The following is a 16108-nucleotide window of genomic DNA, read 5'->3' on the forward strand; positions in this document are numbered from 1 at the left end:
ACTATTTTGTGTGCTCCAATAGGGAATCCTGCTGCTTCAGAAAAAAATATTACTTTAACTAAGGTTGAATGGTTGATGCCATATGTGATGGTTGCAGACAAAGAAAAAATCAAATTTCTCAATCAGATCGGACGAGATCGTGCAATTACAATGAGTTATCGTACTTGGGAAATGTATGAGTATCCAAAATTACTACGTACATCAAAGCATGTTTTGAGTGTTAAGACTTCCAATCAATTGGAAAAGCCTCGCTTTGTTATTTTAGCTTTTCAAACTAAACGTAAAAGTTCGGCGAGTGTTAATTCTAGTAATTTTGATCATTGTAATATTAGTAATGTGAAGCTATTCCTCAATTCACAATGCTATCCGTACGGAAATCTCAATTTGAATATCAATCAAAATCAGTATGCTGTCCTCTATGATATGTATACTAATTTTCAAAACGCTTATTATGGTAAAGAAAACGAGCCGTTACTCAATAAAAAAGATTTCATTAATAAAGTGCCGCTAATAGTTATAGACTGCTCCAAACAAAATGAAACAATAAAAAGCGCGCCAGTCTATGTTCACCTAGAATTTGAAATTTGACTAATTTTCCTGAAGATACTGCAGCCTACTGCTTAATATTACACGGTCGTATTGTACAATATAACCCAATTAGTGGTGATGTTAAAAAATTAGTTTGAAATTAACAAGACATTATGTAATCAATGTATACAATGCTTTTCAATAAAAAAGAAAATAAATTATATATATTGTTGAAATTTAATAAAAACTACCTATAATCATACTATATAGTGACTGTGACGCCCTATACTTTCGATTGGTGAGGTATGGTGACTATGGCGCCCCCTACTTTCGAATAGTGAGGTATAGATTTTATATAGAACAAACACGTGCCTCTACTCTCATAATGGTTTTAGGAACTAGTAGAGTTCACATTAACTTCAGCATCTTTTCAAATGGATTTCGTCATAGATTTTCAAGGCTTTCAAAGTTTAAACGAGACTTTTGTTTGTAAAGAACTCGCATATCTACTATTAGATGTAGATACTGTTCCAACTGTGTTTTTCTTCGAACCACCATATCATTGGTTTCAACTTCCTTTCAAGTGTCGAAAAGTGAATCATTTCTTAGAAACGTGTCATCATGGTTTATTATGGAGATCCGGTCTTATTCCATATAAAAATTTAGCACGTGTACTAAACAATCATTTAAATAATTCTAGAAATATTTATGTAAAAGGATTAACAAAGAAACAATGGTTACAAAAAATTTTACCTGAAAAGTAAGTATTTTTATTTATTTATTTTTTTTATTAGAAATTAAAATCATTAATTAAAAATTTTATTCCTTTTTTTAGAAAAATTTTAGAACTTAAAAGCGAGATGAGATGTCCACCATCAGATACCTTACCCATTAGAAACAATATGTACATATCATTACAATAAACCAGCTAACTTTGTATGTGCCGCACAGTGTTCCAAATCAGAAACAAATCTCCAAAATGAAATAAATCGCGAACCAATGCCCCTAAAGAATCCAACGGCATTTTAAAGCTGCAATGATGTAGAATAAAGGAAATATGGTCGCGTATGAATCACTTAAACTTTTGACCTTCAAAATGAAGGTCGAAGTTCAAATTTTCTCAAGAAAAAAGAGTTTTTCGAGTTTTAAATATGGTTCAGTAATTTTTTTTTAAAAAGTAATTAGGCCATTTTGTAGCTTTTTCAATAACAAATAATAATCTGTCATTCAAAATTTTTTTTGTTTATTTTTGAACAAAAAAAATTAGGTCAAAGTATCAACATTTTCAACGAGTCTATGATCTCAGCACACTAGACAGAAAATATCTATAACAAGCATATTATATAGATTAATTCTATGTAATTTTTCCCGCTGAACACCACTCCGTAGTCAGAAGTGGCCTACCAAGTTCCGTTCTCATTTTTAATGCGAAATACTCCTTAAAATACGACTAATTCGCGATTAAAAAATGAACGGAGCATTACGAAGCGATTCTACTTCAGGTTCAGATTCAGCGAATCAAAATATATAAATATACTTAATCAATTAACTACTTATTACATTTTTATTACTGAACTATTTTGTTTTAAATATAATAATCTGTTTTTTTTTGTTCCACCTATTTCACCTCTAGCATAAGACTCATAGATTTTGAATATATAACTACCTCGTTAATCGTAATCACTATAAGAATCTTCAAAATTGAAAACATCGTCAATTGTAAATTAATTTGTGCAATTAAATTAAATTAAATTAATTAATTAAATTAATTAATTTGTGCAATCCAAAGGATCTTTTAAGCTTCCATCCTCGATATTATCTTTATCTTGAATTGTTACAGTACTACTAATTATAAATCATTTCATAGATTTAAATAATATAAGTTAATAATTTATTAATAATCACAATCGTAGAAAAAAATACCTTATAAAAAAACTTTCAATTTTTTCTAGAAAACATTGAGTTTGCTTTCGTAACTGTAAACGTTCTCCAAGATGTAAGAGTGATATTTTTGGATCTGATAAGTACATGGCTCGATTAAATACATCCAAAAGTCTATGTTGTCGACTGTCTTGACGAGCCCTATGTATCATATTCCTCCTGTTTAATTTGTGCCATGCTTCACTCGAATCTTCGAAGTAATATGCTATAGGCAAAGAAAATTTCCGAGAGATTTCGCACCCATGTCTTAATAATTTATGCGTGGAAACGTTCATCCTACTCCACAAATATAATGTATAATGTAGTTCATATGTCTCAAAACAAAACTTTTCGAGTTTATCCAAATCTAATCGGTTTTTTGACTTGAAGCAAATTTAAATTTGTGCTATATTTTTAACTAAAGTATGATCCAACTCTAAACTATCAGCAAACAATATAGGATCACTGAAGCATCTTCTCGCTAGGTTGCCCGTATTGGTCGTTCCGTGCTCTTGTAAGCATAAATCGACTTTAACACCAAAGTTATCGTATAGTACAGTTTGAATTTTCCGTTTCTGTTGCTTGAAAGTTTCTAATGAAATAAAATCAAAAATTTAAGCAATAAGCAATCACCTTTAATTATAAAATCAAATAAGTCAACAAATATATAACCTATGATAGGATAATCTTACCCGGCAAATTGGCACGCACATCCCATGTTTTTATTGTTAGTCTATATGACAAGTGTAATAAATTTTCAAACGCTTTTATTTCGACATGCAGTAGCCCTAATCCAAATAATAATGAGTCTTTATTAGGAATATATTTTTCTTTCATATTTCCGAATTGGTGTGTCGTTTTTAAACACATAGGGCATCTGGTGGTAGCGGAATTTCCTACCAAAGTATTAACGCATTTTCCGTCAAACATTGTTTTATGTAGAAGATATGTTGCGCAGACCGATTTGCCATTTTCCAATTTAAATTTATGTTTGTTCAAATAAGTGATTTCTTCATTTAATCGTCCAATCTCTTTTGTTATTGCCGCAGTATCCTCCTTTTCAAAAGACATTCTCAGTGGTCGAGTTAAACGAATGCTTTGAGGTGTAGGGTTTAACCAAACATAATTATCGTTATATAGTAACTATTGGCAATTTGAGTAACATCAAAACAGGTAACAAAAAGAGACTGCTGAGCACTGGTAATATTTTCATCTGGACTATTAGATTTTTGTTGAGGATTCAAATGATTAGTAGAGCTATCAAAGCCAAGATTTACTGTCATTTCTAAATTCAATAAACTCATATCGTCCCAATCTTTTGCCTCACTGTTAGCTAAGTGTTCAACAGTTTTATTTAAAATAGCTTGCAAGTTTACTATGATTTCAGTTTCGGACTCAACCCCTGTGCCAATAAGACATTCTTTTTTGGCCGCCTCTATCTCCAAATAAGGTGGGAAAATCGAACAATTTTTCGATTTACAATATGCTACCAACCCTTTGTATTGACGCACACTATAGTCATAGTCTAAATAAAATGCTAAAGTAGAATCTTTATCATGCCGAATTATTGCACTCTCATTTTCTTCATTCTTATCAATTCGTGAATTAATATTACACTTTGTTTTTGCAATTTGCAAAGCCCGTTCTAATAGTGCGATGTCATTATTACATTGTGTTGCAATTTCTTCAGCTCTTCTATTAAAAGTTGATATAGAGACATTAGATTTAATATTCTTGCGTTTCCTACCAGTGCGCACTGTTTGCCAAACTCTTTTGCAAGGCCTTCCTTTTCTATTATGTGCTTTTGTTTTGGGCCTTTTTTTTGTTCGACCCATGATGTCTAATATTGTGAAGTGTAAATGTAAATCTAGATAAAGAGCGTTTTTTCACATTAATTGTTTATAATACACATATTAATAAATTAATTTATGCAATTTCTCATCAAATATTGATAAGTTAGATTTGCAAGAGTCTAAAAAATATATATGTGCACGTATAGAAATTAAAAATTTAATGGAAATATAAAAGAAACCGAGACAAAAAAAGTTGTACTTACGAGGTGTGTTCAAAAAGTAAGGTGACTTTGTATTTTTAAGAAAAAATATTTATTTATTTATCAATATTTATGTTGTTCCCTGCAAAGTAATCCCCCTCAGATACAATACACTTATGCCAACGGTTTTTCCAATCCTCAAAGCACTTCTCATAAGCACTTTTCGGTATAGCCTTGAGCTCTTCCACCGATTCAGTCTTTATCTCTTCAATCGTTGCAAATCTCCGTCCTTTCATAGGTTTCTTTAGTTTTGGGAACAAGAAAAAGTCACATGGGGCCAAATTCGGTGAATATGGTGGCTGAGGCATGATTATGGTGTTGTTTTTGGCCAAAAAATCTCTCACAAGCAAAGATAAGTGAGCAGGGGCATTATCGTGATGCAAAAGCCATGAATTGTTTTTCCACAATTCTGGGCGTTTTCTTCGTATTGCTTCTCGCAAACGGCGCATAACTTCAAGATAATACTGTTTATTGACCGTACGTTCATATGGTAAGAACTTCTGATGCACCACACCATGGTAATCGAAGAAAACAGTGAGCAAAACTTTGACATTTGATCGAACTTGGCGTGCTTTTCTCGGTCTTGGCTCATCTGGGCTCTTCCATTGGGACGATTGAACTTTGGTTTCGACATCATAACCATATATCCATGATTCGTCACCAGTTATGACCGTTTTGAGTAAATCTGGGTCGTTGTTGACGTCATTCAACAGTTCTTGAGCGATGCTCATGCGACGGTTCTTTTGGTCAAAATTTAGCAATTTCGGAACAAACTTTGCTGACACACGTCTCATGCCCAAAACGTTAGAAAAAATTTCATGGCACGAGCGAAGCGATATACCAACATCCTCAGCAACTTCTCTGATAGTGATTCGACGATTTTCCAGAACAATTTTCTTCACTACTTGAACGTTTTCATCAGTTGTTGACGTGCTTGGACGTCCAGAGCGAGGCTCGTCATTGGCATCTTCCCGGCCATCTTGGAAGAGATTGTACCACTTGTAAACATTTTTTTTACTCAGAACAGTTTCACCCTATGCCACTGTCAACATTTCAAGTATTTAGGAGCATTTTATTTTATTTTTTACACAAAATTTGATGCAAATCCTTTGATCCATATTTTTCGATAGCAAGAAATCCCCGAGCACGCGAAACACTTATAACCTTTACGCCTCTCACAACTAAACAAAAAATGCTATACACTTGAAACTTGGTACACATGTTCGGGAAGAGTGTACCAACATAACAAAACAAAAAAATCGATAATCGAAAGTACGTTGCCCGTGAAATTTGAAAAGTCACCTTACTTTTTGAACACACCTCGTATATGTACCATTACCATTCAATGGGTTAAATATATTGTATATGAATGCTTTAAAAAGCTTTTTTATAGATTTTTATACAATTTTTTTTCTTTTTGTCCCGTAATCTTGATTTTTGCTAGTATCTTTTGAATCGTTTATGCGTGGATTAAACCACATTATAATTTTCTGGATTTTGTGATGCACTTAATACCTACCAAATTTGATGTAGCCAAATAATATATTTTTATCTTAAAGTAACAAATTTTCTTTATTGCCAAGAAAAAATATTGAATATGAAATATGATCTTGAATGGCACACACGATTGAAAACTCAGGCTCAAATATATGAACGACTTACGAGACTCGTGACCTTAGCAAACTACAGTGTGTTAATAGCAACCAGAGAGGCACACTCTACAAATTCCTTTTTTACTTGCAGTACCTACCTTCTATAGTTGTCATGACACTGCCATGGCCATAGCATTCATGTATATATATTCATGTGCATTGATTTTGATTGATTCGCTGAATCTGAACCTGAAGTAGAATCGCTTCGTAATGCTCCGTTCATTTTTTAATCGCGAATTAGCCGTATATTAAGGAATATTTCGCATTAAAAATGAGAACGGAACGTGGTAGGCCACTTCTGACTACGGAGTGGTGTTCAGCGGGAAAAATTACATAGAAATAATCTATATAATATGCTTGTTATAGATATTTTCTGTCTTGTGTGCTGAGATTATAGACTCGTTGAAAATGTTGATACTTTGACCTAATTTTTTTTGTTCAAAAATAAACAAAAAAAAATTTTGAATGACAGGTTATTATTTGTTATTGAAAAAGCTATAAAATGTCCTATTTACTTTTAAAAAAAAAATTACTGAACCATATTTAAAACTCGAAAAACTCTTTTTTCTTGAGAAAATTTGAACTTTGACCTTCATACGAGACCATTTTTTCTTTATTCTACATCATTTCAGCTTTAAAATGCCGTTAGGTTCATTTCGCTAGGGGTATTGGTTCGCGATTTATTTCATTTTGGAGATTTGTTTCTGATTTGGAACACTGTGTGCCGTTACAGATGCACAAAGATTGTTTTTATGGATAAAAGTAATCTGACGGAAGTAATCTGAAATGGAAGGTGTTAATGAAGTTGACAATATTACATATAAAAATTCAAATCAATATTTAAATATAGCGATGTCAACTAGTGAAAATAAAGATTATAGACAGACTGTATTATATTCAATGTATAGTTGAATGAACAATATATTAATAATTAAACGAAAATTCTATAAGTTTTATTGATTAATATTCAAATAAAATCAACTGTGAGGTTGTAAGGTTCCCGAAATCTAATGAAACTACTATAGCGCTTGCTTATAGAAAGAGAGAGAGAGAGCAGCATATAGCTTGCCAAGCTATATGCTACCCTCTCTCCAAGGGCCCAAATGCTCTACTATTAAAGGAGAGCGAGAGAGAGAGAGAGAGACTGAGCAGCATCCACACTATACAGCGTATGCGTTTAGTAAGCTAGAGACGCTATCCCCCTCTTCAAGGGCTATACGGCGCACGCTCCTAGCAAGCAGCTAGAGACGCTACCCCCTCTCCAAGGGCTATACGGTGTATGCTCCTAGCAAGCAGCTAGAGACGCTACCCCCTCTTCTGGACTTGCATCTAGTCAGCATGTTTACTGTTGAAGGAGAGTGAGAGAGGAAGGGAGGGAGGGAGAGAGAGAGATATTTTTTTTTAAATTTAAGTCAATTTATTTAATTTAATATCAATACATTTTATTAAATTACATTAAATTTAATTAAATTACAAAATTTTTTTAATTTTTTAATTGTTTTTCCTACCACATGGTTTGGTAGGTCGTGTAGGTTTCCTATTAACCCATTAAGGCCCAGGCCAAACCTGGGAAAGATAGCGCCAAACTAACTATGCCAATCGTAGCTAAATCGTAAAAAAAATACCCGTGTTTTTTCTTTTGCCATTTTCAATTGTTTATAAAAAATTATTTAAACAAATTATAAAAAAGTTATTATTTTCAAAAAACTGATAGCGGCAATCGATTCTACGGGAAAAAACATGAAAGAAATGTATATAACGTTTTTTTGTCAGACGTCAATTTGTTTAAGAAAATAGGACAGAAAGCTTTGAATTTTCACAAATTGTACATTTGGAAATTTGACTAACATAGTAATTGTTGGGTTACGAAGTTGCAATGAGTTTGCAAAATTTTTTTTCTATTGAAATCGTGTTAGAGATCACGTTTGAGTGGCGGGCTAACGGTTTTATGTAATATTATGGATTCAGTTTTCATTACAAAAGTTTTTAGTATATTTGGACATTTCTAGTACATTTATTTTACAGTTATTTGTTTTTGGAACAAATTGACATTTGACAAAAAAACGTTATATACATTTCTTTCATGTTTTTTCCCGTAGAATCGATTGCCGCTATCAGTTTTTTAAAAATAATACCTTTTTGATAATTTGTTTAAATAATTTCTTATAAACAATTGCAAACGGCAAAAGAAAAAACAGGGGTATTTTTTTTTTCGATTTAGCTACGATTGGCATAGTTAGTTTGGCGCTATCGGCAATAGATTTTGCTTGGGATTTGGCGTATACACATGTACCTGACAGACTTGCAATTGTTTATAGCCGTTTTACACTAACAAATTGACGTCTGACAAAAAAACGTTATATATATTTCTTTCATGTTTTTTCCCGTAGAATCGATTGCCGCTATCAGTTTTTCGAAAATAATAACTTTTTGATAATTTGTTTAAATAATTTTTTATAAACAATTGAAAATGGCAAAAGAAAAAACACGGGTATTTTTTTTTCGATTTAGCTACGATTGGCATAGTTAGTTTGGCGCTATCTTTCCCAGGTTTGGCATGGGCCTTAATGGGTTAAAACAAGAAAATTCACTAGGGTCCGTGATGCTTTTAATAGATTTTACCTTAGGTACCACTTTCTGCGTGCTCGTGGTATTAGCTGGAGGTAAAATCATGCTGCTGCTGCTGCTTCTGCTGCTGCTGCTGCTGCTGCTGCTGGTAGCGATGATTGCCGGTGGAAGGGCATTTTCGATGATACTCATGAGATGTCTATCCACAGCATCAGTAGCAACATTCATCTAAAAAATAATATTCATTTTTAAAAATTTAGTTATTAAATAAAAAAATGTATTTATCTATAATAACAAATAATCTTACCTTAAGAAATTTCTTCTTTGGTGGAAGAGATGTAAACGCTGCTATCGGAACAGCGTTTACACATCTTTTTTCGCTGCTTTTACGGCTATTGTTTCGCTCGCAGCCCTCGCAGCCTTTTCGGCTGCAGACTTTGCAGCCCTTTCAGCTATATATTTTGCAGCCTTTGCTGTCCTTTCAGCCGCCGCCCTTTCGAGCTCAGCGGCCCTCTCGCTTGCGGCCCTTTTAGCTGCAGCTTTTTCGGTTGCAGCTCTTTCGGCTGCAGCTCTTTCGGCCGTAGCTCTTTCGACCGCAGCTCTTTCGGCCGCAGCTCGTTCGGCCGGAGCCCTTTCTATCCTCTCAATATCCTCTCAATATAATATATATATATATATATATATATATATATATATATATATATATATATATACAGTGCCGCTCACGCATTTTTACCCCCCCACGGGCAAAATCAGTCTAACTTCAAAGTTTTATATCTCTGGTAGAAATTAACGTACAGAGACGCGCGTGGGTGCGTTTGAAAGGTCTTTCGGAGAGCTTTCAAATGATATGACTCACGGTTACCATCGATTGTTTTTTTAAATTTTGCAACAATTATGCAAAATTGAAAATTCTGAAATTTTTTTATTATTTTTGACAATTAGCCAATTTTGGAAAAAAAATCGTACGAAAATTTGAAGTACACCATTTTTTAGCTATTACCAAGCCCTATCTGAATCACTCATCAAAAATTTATTTTCGTCAAATATGACGCGCGCACGGGCATTTTTTCCTGGAAGTGACAGTTTTTTTCAACATTTTTTATCTCCGTCAAATTGTAACAATCGAAAAAAATTTATAGGAGAAAAAATGTTTGTTTTTTCACGTAGAATACTGCAATAATTTTTTTTTTTGGTTTTTCGAAAAATTTTTTTTTTCGGTTTAAATTATTTTTCAAGGTCGAAAAAAAAAAGATTTTTTTTTTATGTAATTTACGATACTTGTTATGTAGTATTATTGAATGGGTGGAAAAAAATTTTTTTTTGTGGTTTCTCATCTTTTTAGCGTACCGACTGTGAGAAAAAAAAATTGAAAAAAACCGAAAAAAAAATTTTTCGAAAAACCAAAAAAAAAATTATTGCAGTATTCTACGTGAAAAAACAAACATTTTTTCTCCTATAAATTTTTTTCGATTGTTACAATTTGACGTAGATAAAAAATGTTGAAAAAAACTGTCACTTCCAGGAAAAAATGCCCGTGCGCGCGTCATATTTGACGAAAATAAATTTTTGATGAGTGATTCAGATAGGGCTTGGTAATAGCTAAAAAATGGTGTACTTCAAATTTTCGTACGATTTTTTTTCCAAAATTGGCTAATTGTCAAAAATAATAAAAAAATTTCAGAATTTTCAATTTTGCATAATTGTTGCAAAATTTAAAAAAACAATCGATGGCAACCGTGAGTCATATCATTTGAAAGCTCTCCGAAAGACCTTTCAAACGCACCCACGCGCGTCTCTGTACGTTAATTTCTACCAGAGATATAAAACTTTGAAGTTAGACTGATTTTGCCCGTGGGGGGGGGGGGGTAAAAGTGCGTGAGCGGCACTGTATATATATATATATATATATTATAACGGGGGGATAAATCTGCAAAATGAGAAATTTATTTAAGAGCAAACTCCCACGATGCAGAGCAAACCGCCGCTCCGTTAACACGTATGTTAATACGTGTATTCGCCTTAACGTCAGCTGACTTAACTTAGTTTTCTTCGATCAAGCAGAGTTGAACTCACCTTAAGTCACGTGCCTTGTGATACTCGATGAGTTTTAAGTGTAATCGACTTTGCTCCTAATCCACTTAATCCCCTAGCTATAATCGGATTAAAACCTAAGCCTTTTTCAATTGTTTAAACTATTAGGAAAAATTATATGACGAAATCGGCGAATAAGTTTAATAGATTTTATTAATAAAAATCTCTACAGTCTTTGTCGGGCCGAAAGACTGACGCACGCGAATAGGATTTACAATTAAATAACTTTCGGTGAGAAAGAGAGAGAGAGAAGATACGAATATTGGCGCGATCTAACGCTCGACGCGAATACAAAAAATTAACGCTAACACAGTTGGACAAAATACCAAATGTATTTTGTCACGCGATAATTAAGGGAGGTGCACCTACCCTGCGGTGCAATTACGGTGATCAGCCGTAATTGTTGAAGCAAATTAAAGGTGCTCCTCCGATCAGAATCAGCTGTGCTGCCTCGATTGCAAATCTGCTGTATAATAGCTGTTGCTTTTGCTGCTGCTTCCGTGATGCTGCTACTGTTGCTGCTTCCTCGCTCACCCTTGCACACGTATCCAAAATCCAAGTAAACTTTTTTATTGGCAAATCGTTGTAACACTGTGCTAAACTATTTTGGCGGTACTACACACGTAACAGCTGAGATGTAACTGCTAATTCAAAAGATCGCGCGCCCCCTCTCTCTCTCTCAATACTTAGAACTAACGCGCGAAAATCAGAATCGCGAACGGTTCGATTAATTGAATCGACTACCGTTGCAATATATATATATATATATATATATATATATACCTTTATAACTACTTCTAATAAATGTTAAATATGTCGCCTATGCGACGACTCCGTCACGATTATATTTAGCTAAAAAGAAAAAATAAAAAGATTAAAAATAAATATATTTGATATTATATAAAAAATGCTTACCACTCTTAAAATCGCAATCAATAAATAATAAAATATGCTAGTCGGTAAACTAGCTAGCAGGATCGGCGGAGTCTAAAAAAATAAACAATTTATTATAAAAACTATCTTGAATAATTAATAGAACATATACATAAAATACTTACATTAACCATGAAAATAATCATGGCATTTATTGTACTAATTATTTGTATACTATCCATTTCTTTAATTTTTTTTTATAAAAACCAAAGAACAGTTACTAAAAAATACTAAATGCTTCGTCGATGTATTCTTCTTGAGCACTACCGAACGATTGACTCCGGAAAAGATTTTCGGACAAATCAGGATGATTCCTACTCTCCAAAAGAAACTATAGTCAAATTGATAAAAACCTTTAAAGGAAGAAGAACATTGATTTCGCTTTAGACGCTTAGCATGTTGGAGGATGTTAACGCAACTGAACAAGGCTAATTTAAAAAAAACCTTATCTCTAAGGCAAAAAAAAAAGCTTAGACGCTCAGCATGTGGGGGATGTTAACGCAACTAAACAAGGCTAACTCAAAAACCTTATATCTAAGGCAAAAAAGCAATAAAATGACTAACAGACAATTCGTCATTACGATTACTCTTAATCCAATCTCTACTGCGTAATACATACTTTCGAACGCATCTTCATTGAAAAAGGAACATCGAATGTGTTTTAACCCTCAGCATGAGGTAAAGCGTTATTGGAAGAGAGTGCAAGCTGGTGTGAGTGGTCGAAAGTTTCCTAAATTATATGTGACTCTGAAAAAGGATAGTGCACGCTGCTAGAACGCATCTTCATTTAAAAAGGAACATCGGTTGTGTCGAAGGGGCCCACTGGCACGCGGGAGGTGTCAAACGAACATCAAATGCCCTTTAAACACTCAGCATGGGGTCTCACTTTAAATTAAAAGGTATCACTACCGCGACACCTTCATCGGGTGGCCTTTTTGTGTCGCAAAACATACACATATCCCTTATACATTGGCGGCACGCGCGAGGTGTCAAACGAACATCAAATGCCTTTTAAACACTCAGCATGGGGTCTGACCATAAATTAAAAGGTGTCACTACCGTGACACCTTTATCGGGCGGCTCCTTTGTTTCCCAGAACATACACGTATCCCTTATACATTGGCGGTGTTGCGTCTTACGACGCATCCTTTTTGTAACAAATGCACATTAGGGAAATTCAAAGCTGCTAACCTACTCGCACGTCAGCTGACGAAACGCAAGGTGAATGACACTCCGAAATAAGTGTTACGGCTTACGACGCATCCTTTTTTGTAACAAATGCACATTCATGAAATTCAAAACTGTTAAAATACTCGCACGTCAGCAAAAAGCTGACGAAACACGAGGTAAAGGACACGCCTAAATAAAGTCACCAAACGCAAAATTTATATTCAGCAAAAACAAAATGTCACACCATATCGCAATACTGACCTGAAAAGAGCTATAAAAGATATAAAAAAGAATGAACAAATTACTCTCGGCAGTTGATCAGTAGTCCGTCAGTCAGTCAATAAGTACCTGTAAGACTCAACTCCGTACACACCGGTCCGACAATTGGTGGTTACTATACTTAATAAACTCGCGACTTTTACAAAGTAATATCGTGCAAGTAATTATTCAACAACCTACCCAAAACAATTCAACAAGCAGTTAGAGCCTGCTGCATTTCTGTCAACAATTAAAAACTACGATTATCAAGGTAGTGCAATTATCAGACATACATTTCCACATACATTTATTATAAGTGAGACATATCCAACCACTATTCAACATATTGGAACGTCTCATTCATTAGCTATTCGTAGTTGATGCACGAGACGTAACAGCGGCATCCTTTGTCGGCTCCTTTGTGTCCCAGAACATATATTGCTTATCTACTGGCACCAACGAATCATAACATTTAATAACCCGAGCGTACTTGCTTGCCCGAATGCGCTTCCGCGTGCTAATTGCTGTCTGTTGAACAGATCTAATGAGCTGTTAAACAGCTGTCAGGCTTGTGCGACGTAGAATTGGTAGAATCCGTGATGCTACAAATTTTTTATTAGTATAAAGACATTTCATATATTACTCAGAAGTAATAAGTTGCCAGTATAAGTCATTAGAAGCTTCTTTCCTTTATCCTAAGTTTCTAGTATGTTTATAACTCTTGATTTAAAATATTCATTATTATAACAGTTTACCGTAAAAAGATTTTACGCTATTAATTAATAATTCACAGCTGTGGATTTACATTATTTTTATAAAATATTGATAAATTTTTTACAGGTTATTCAGAAGTAGATCAGCTCTATGGAAAAAATACATGTTTTACGAAAAAGCGTACCATTAAATATAATCCTGTTACCACCATAAAGATGGACTTATTAGGATTTGAACTGAATATTGATAAGTGTGTGAAATCTCTGGATCAATCTTTATACGCGCCATACCAAAACAATCTTATTTCACTTCCTGAATATTCATTACATTCGGGACATAATGCAACATTAGTTTCTCCACTTTCAAAATTATCTTTGTCTCTGAAACACAATACTGACAATCAAATAAATATTGATGAACTTTACAGCAATGGTATAGAAGTTGTTATAAAAGAGAAAATAAAAGAAATTTATAAGAAATTAGATTTATTAACAGAAGAAGATAAAAAAATTGCTAAATGGCATGAAGAGTTAAAACCTAAATTAAGAGAAGCTGAGCATAAACCACCTTTCTTCATACATGAATATGAGGCACGTATCATACAGAAACTACGAAAAAGTAATCGCAGAGTTGATTTCAATGAAATGATGAGCAAAGAATCTTTTTCTGAAATAGCAAGATTTTTTTCAGCAACATTACAGTTGGTAAGGTTTTTATCTTTTTCATGTTTACTATTATTTCATATTCTTATTGACGGTATATTTTATCGCTGTATTCTGGTTTATTTTTATAATTTCCATAATAGAGCTACATTAACTAGCTTACAGGCTAGTTTTCCAAGATCTGAGTTCGAATTAGTACTGCGTAATGAATTTGAAAGGGAGAAATTCAGAAATCAATGTTTCCTATGTTTTTGAGGGTGCTTTTTCTAATGGTGTTCTATAAAAATCTCGGTAAGAAAGTTTTGCCATCGAAAAATCAATAATACATAGGAAAAACTTAATTTTTCGGTTGATTTTCATTTAAATAGACATTTTGATGTCTTAACATTTATTTATATGCCTAAAATTTCTTTATGTCGTGGCCTTGCTATCTGAAATAAATATTAGTAAATTTGTCCGAACGTGAAAAATTACATAGCTCCACAAATAAAAAAAGTCAAGATCAGCGAGCCAGACCAGTAGAAGCCTACATAATTTGGGTTGCTGAATTTGATTCTAGTGTCAAAAAAATCGAAACACTTTTAAAAAATGCTTTACGGCTCAAAAACACCCTCAACAAGAGGTAAAAATAATACTAAACATGTGAAAAAGTTATTTGACCAAAATTTCAAGAAAAGGTAGTCTAAATTAAAATCGAAGACTAGCATTCATGCATTAGACCTGAAATTTACTCTATCTACCCCTACATGGTCAAGAATACCCCTATATTTGTAAAAAGTTATAAACTGTGAAAAAATTAATAGTTCAAAAGAATTACGAATAAATTAATTTCAAGCAGTACGGCCCTAATTCTTATTCTTTCTAAATGCTAAAATCACTCTAAATTTTTATTTATTGAAATAAATACACTATAACTGCTTAGACTTCTACAAATGTAGAGAACGTTATGTATTAGTTTGTTATAATTGAATTAATCTTATCTTGTAATATCTTTTACATTTATTTTAAAACGATTTTCTTACTGATTGTTGTTTCTTCTTCACTTACATTGTGAAGTTTCTTCAGAAGCATCGTTGAATAATTTCGAATTAATTCATCTCTATTAACATCTTTCAGACCGAAGCGAGAAGATAATACGTCGTTTTCAAAAGAGCTTAAAATGGATTTCGAAAAGTTAGATACTTGCTGGTGTTGATCCAGACCAAGAAGAGAGCATTCATTTGATTAGAATTTCCGGTACTAAATTTGAATAAAAAAATTACGAGAACTTGTGTAACCGTACGTTTATCCGAATTTCTCAAAGAAGTCATCATTTCACGTAAGTGAATCAGCTGTTCCCATTGCAGTCCAGTGAAAGTTTGAATTCTTTCTCCAGAGATAGTAAAATCACCAATTCGTTCATGCAGCTCTCTGTCCGAAGTTATAATCATAGCTTCAAATAATTTTGTTATGCACGGTGGGTCTGAGCGACATTTAAATAAAAGTGAAAGCAGGTTTCAATTTTTTTGCATATTTCGGTAAAAATACTAATAATTAGAAGATCCCAGAAAGAATTA

The 16108-nt window shown here is 33.4% G+C and overlaps 1 protein-coding gene across 9 annotated transcripts in view; it reads left to right on the forward strand.

Moving 5' to 3' along the window:
- LOC131672018 (uncharacterized) overlaps positions 1-16108 on the forward strand; it is a 769953-nt gene that overhangs the window by 688834 nt on the left and 65011 nt on the right. For all 9 annotated transcript variants that reach the window (XM_058948981.1, XM_058948937.1, XM_058948954.1 and 6 more), the window contains exon 10: positions 14017-14594. In XM_058948981.1, the coding sequence (XP_058804964.1) occupies positions 14017-14594 (578 nt within the window). The remainder of the gene's footprint in view (positions 1-14016; positions 14595-16108) is intronic.

Source organism: Phymastichus coffea, unplaced genomic scaffold (genome assembly GCF_024137745.1).
Source record: "Phymastichus coffea isolate CEN01 unplaced genomic scaffold, Cenicafe_Pcof_1.1 PCOF00011, whole genome shotgun sequence".
Taxonomy (NCBI): Eukaryota; Metazoa; Arthropoda; class Insecta; order Hymenoptera; family Eulophidae; genus Phymastichus; species Phymastichus coffea.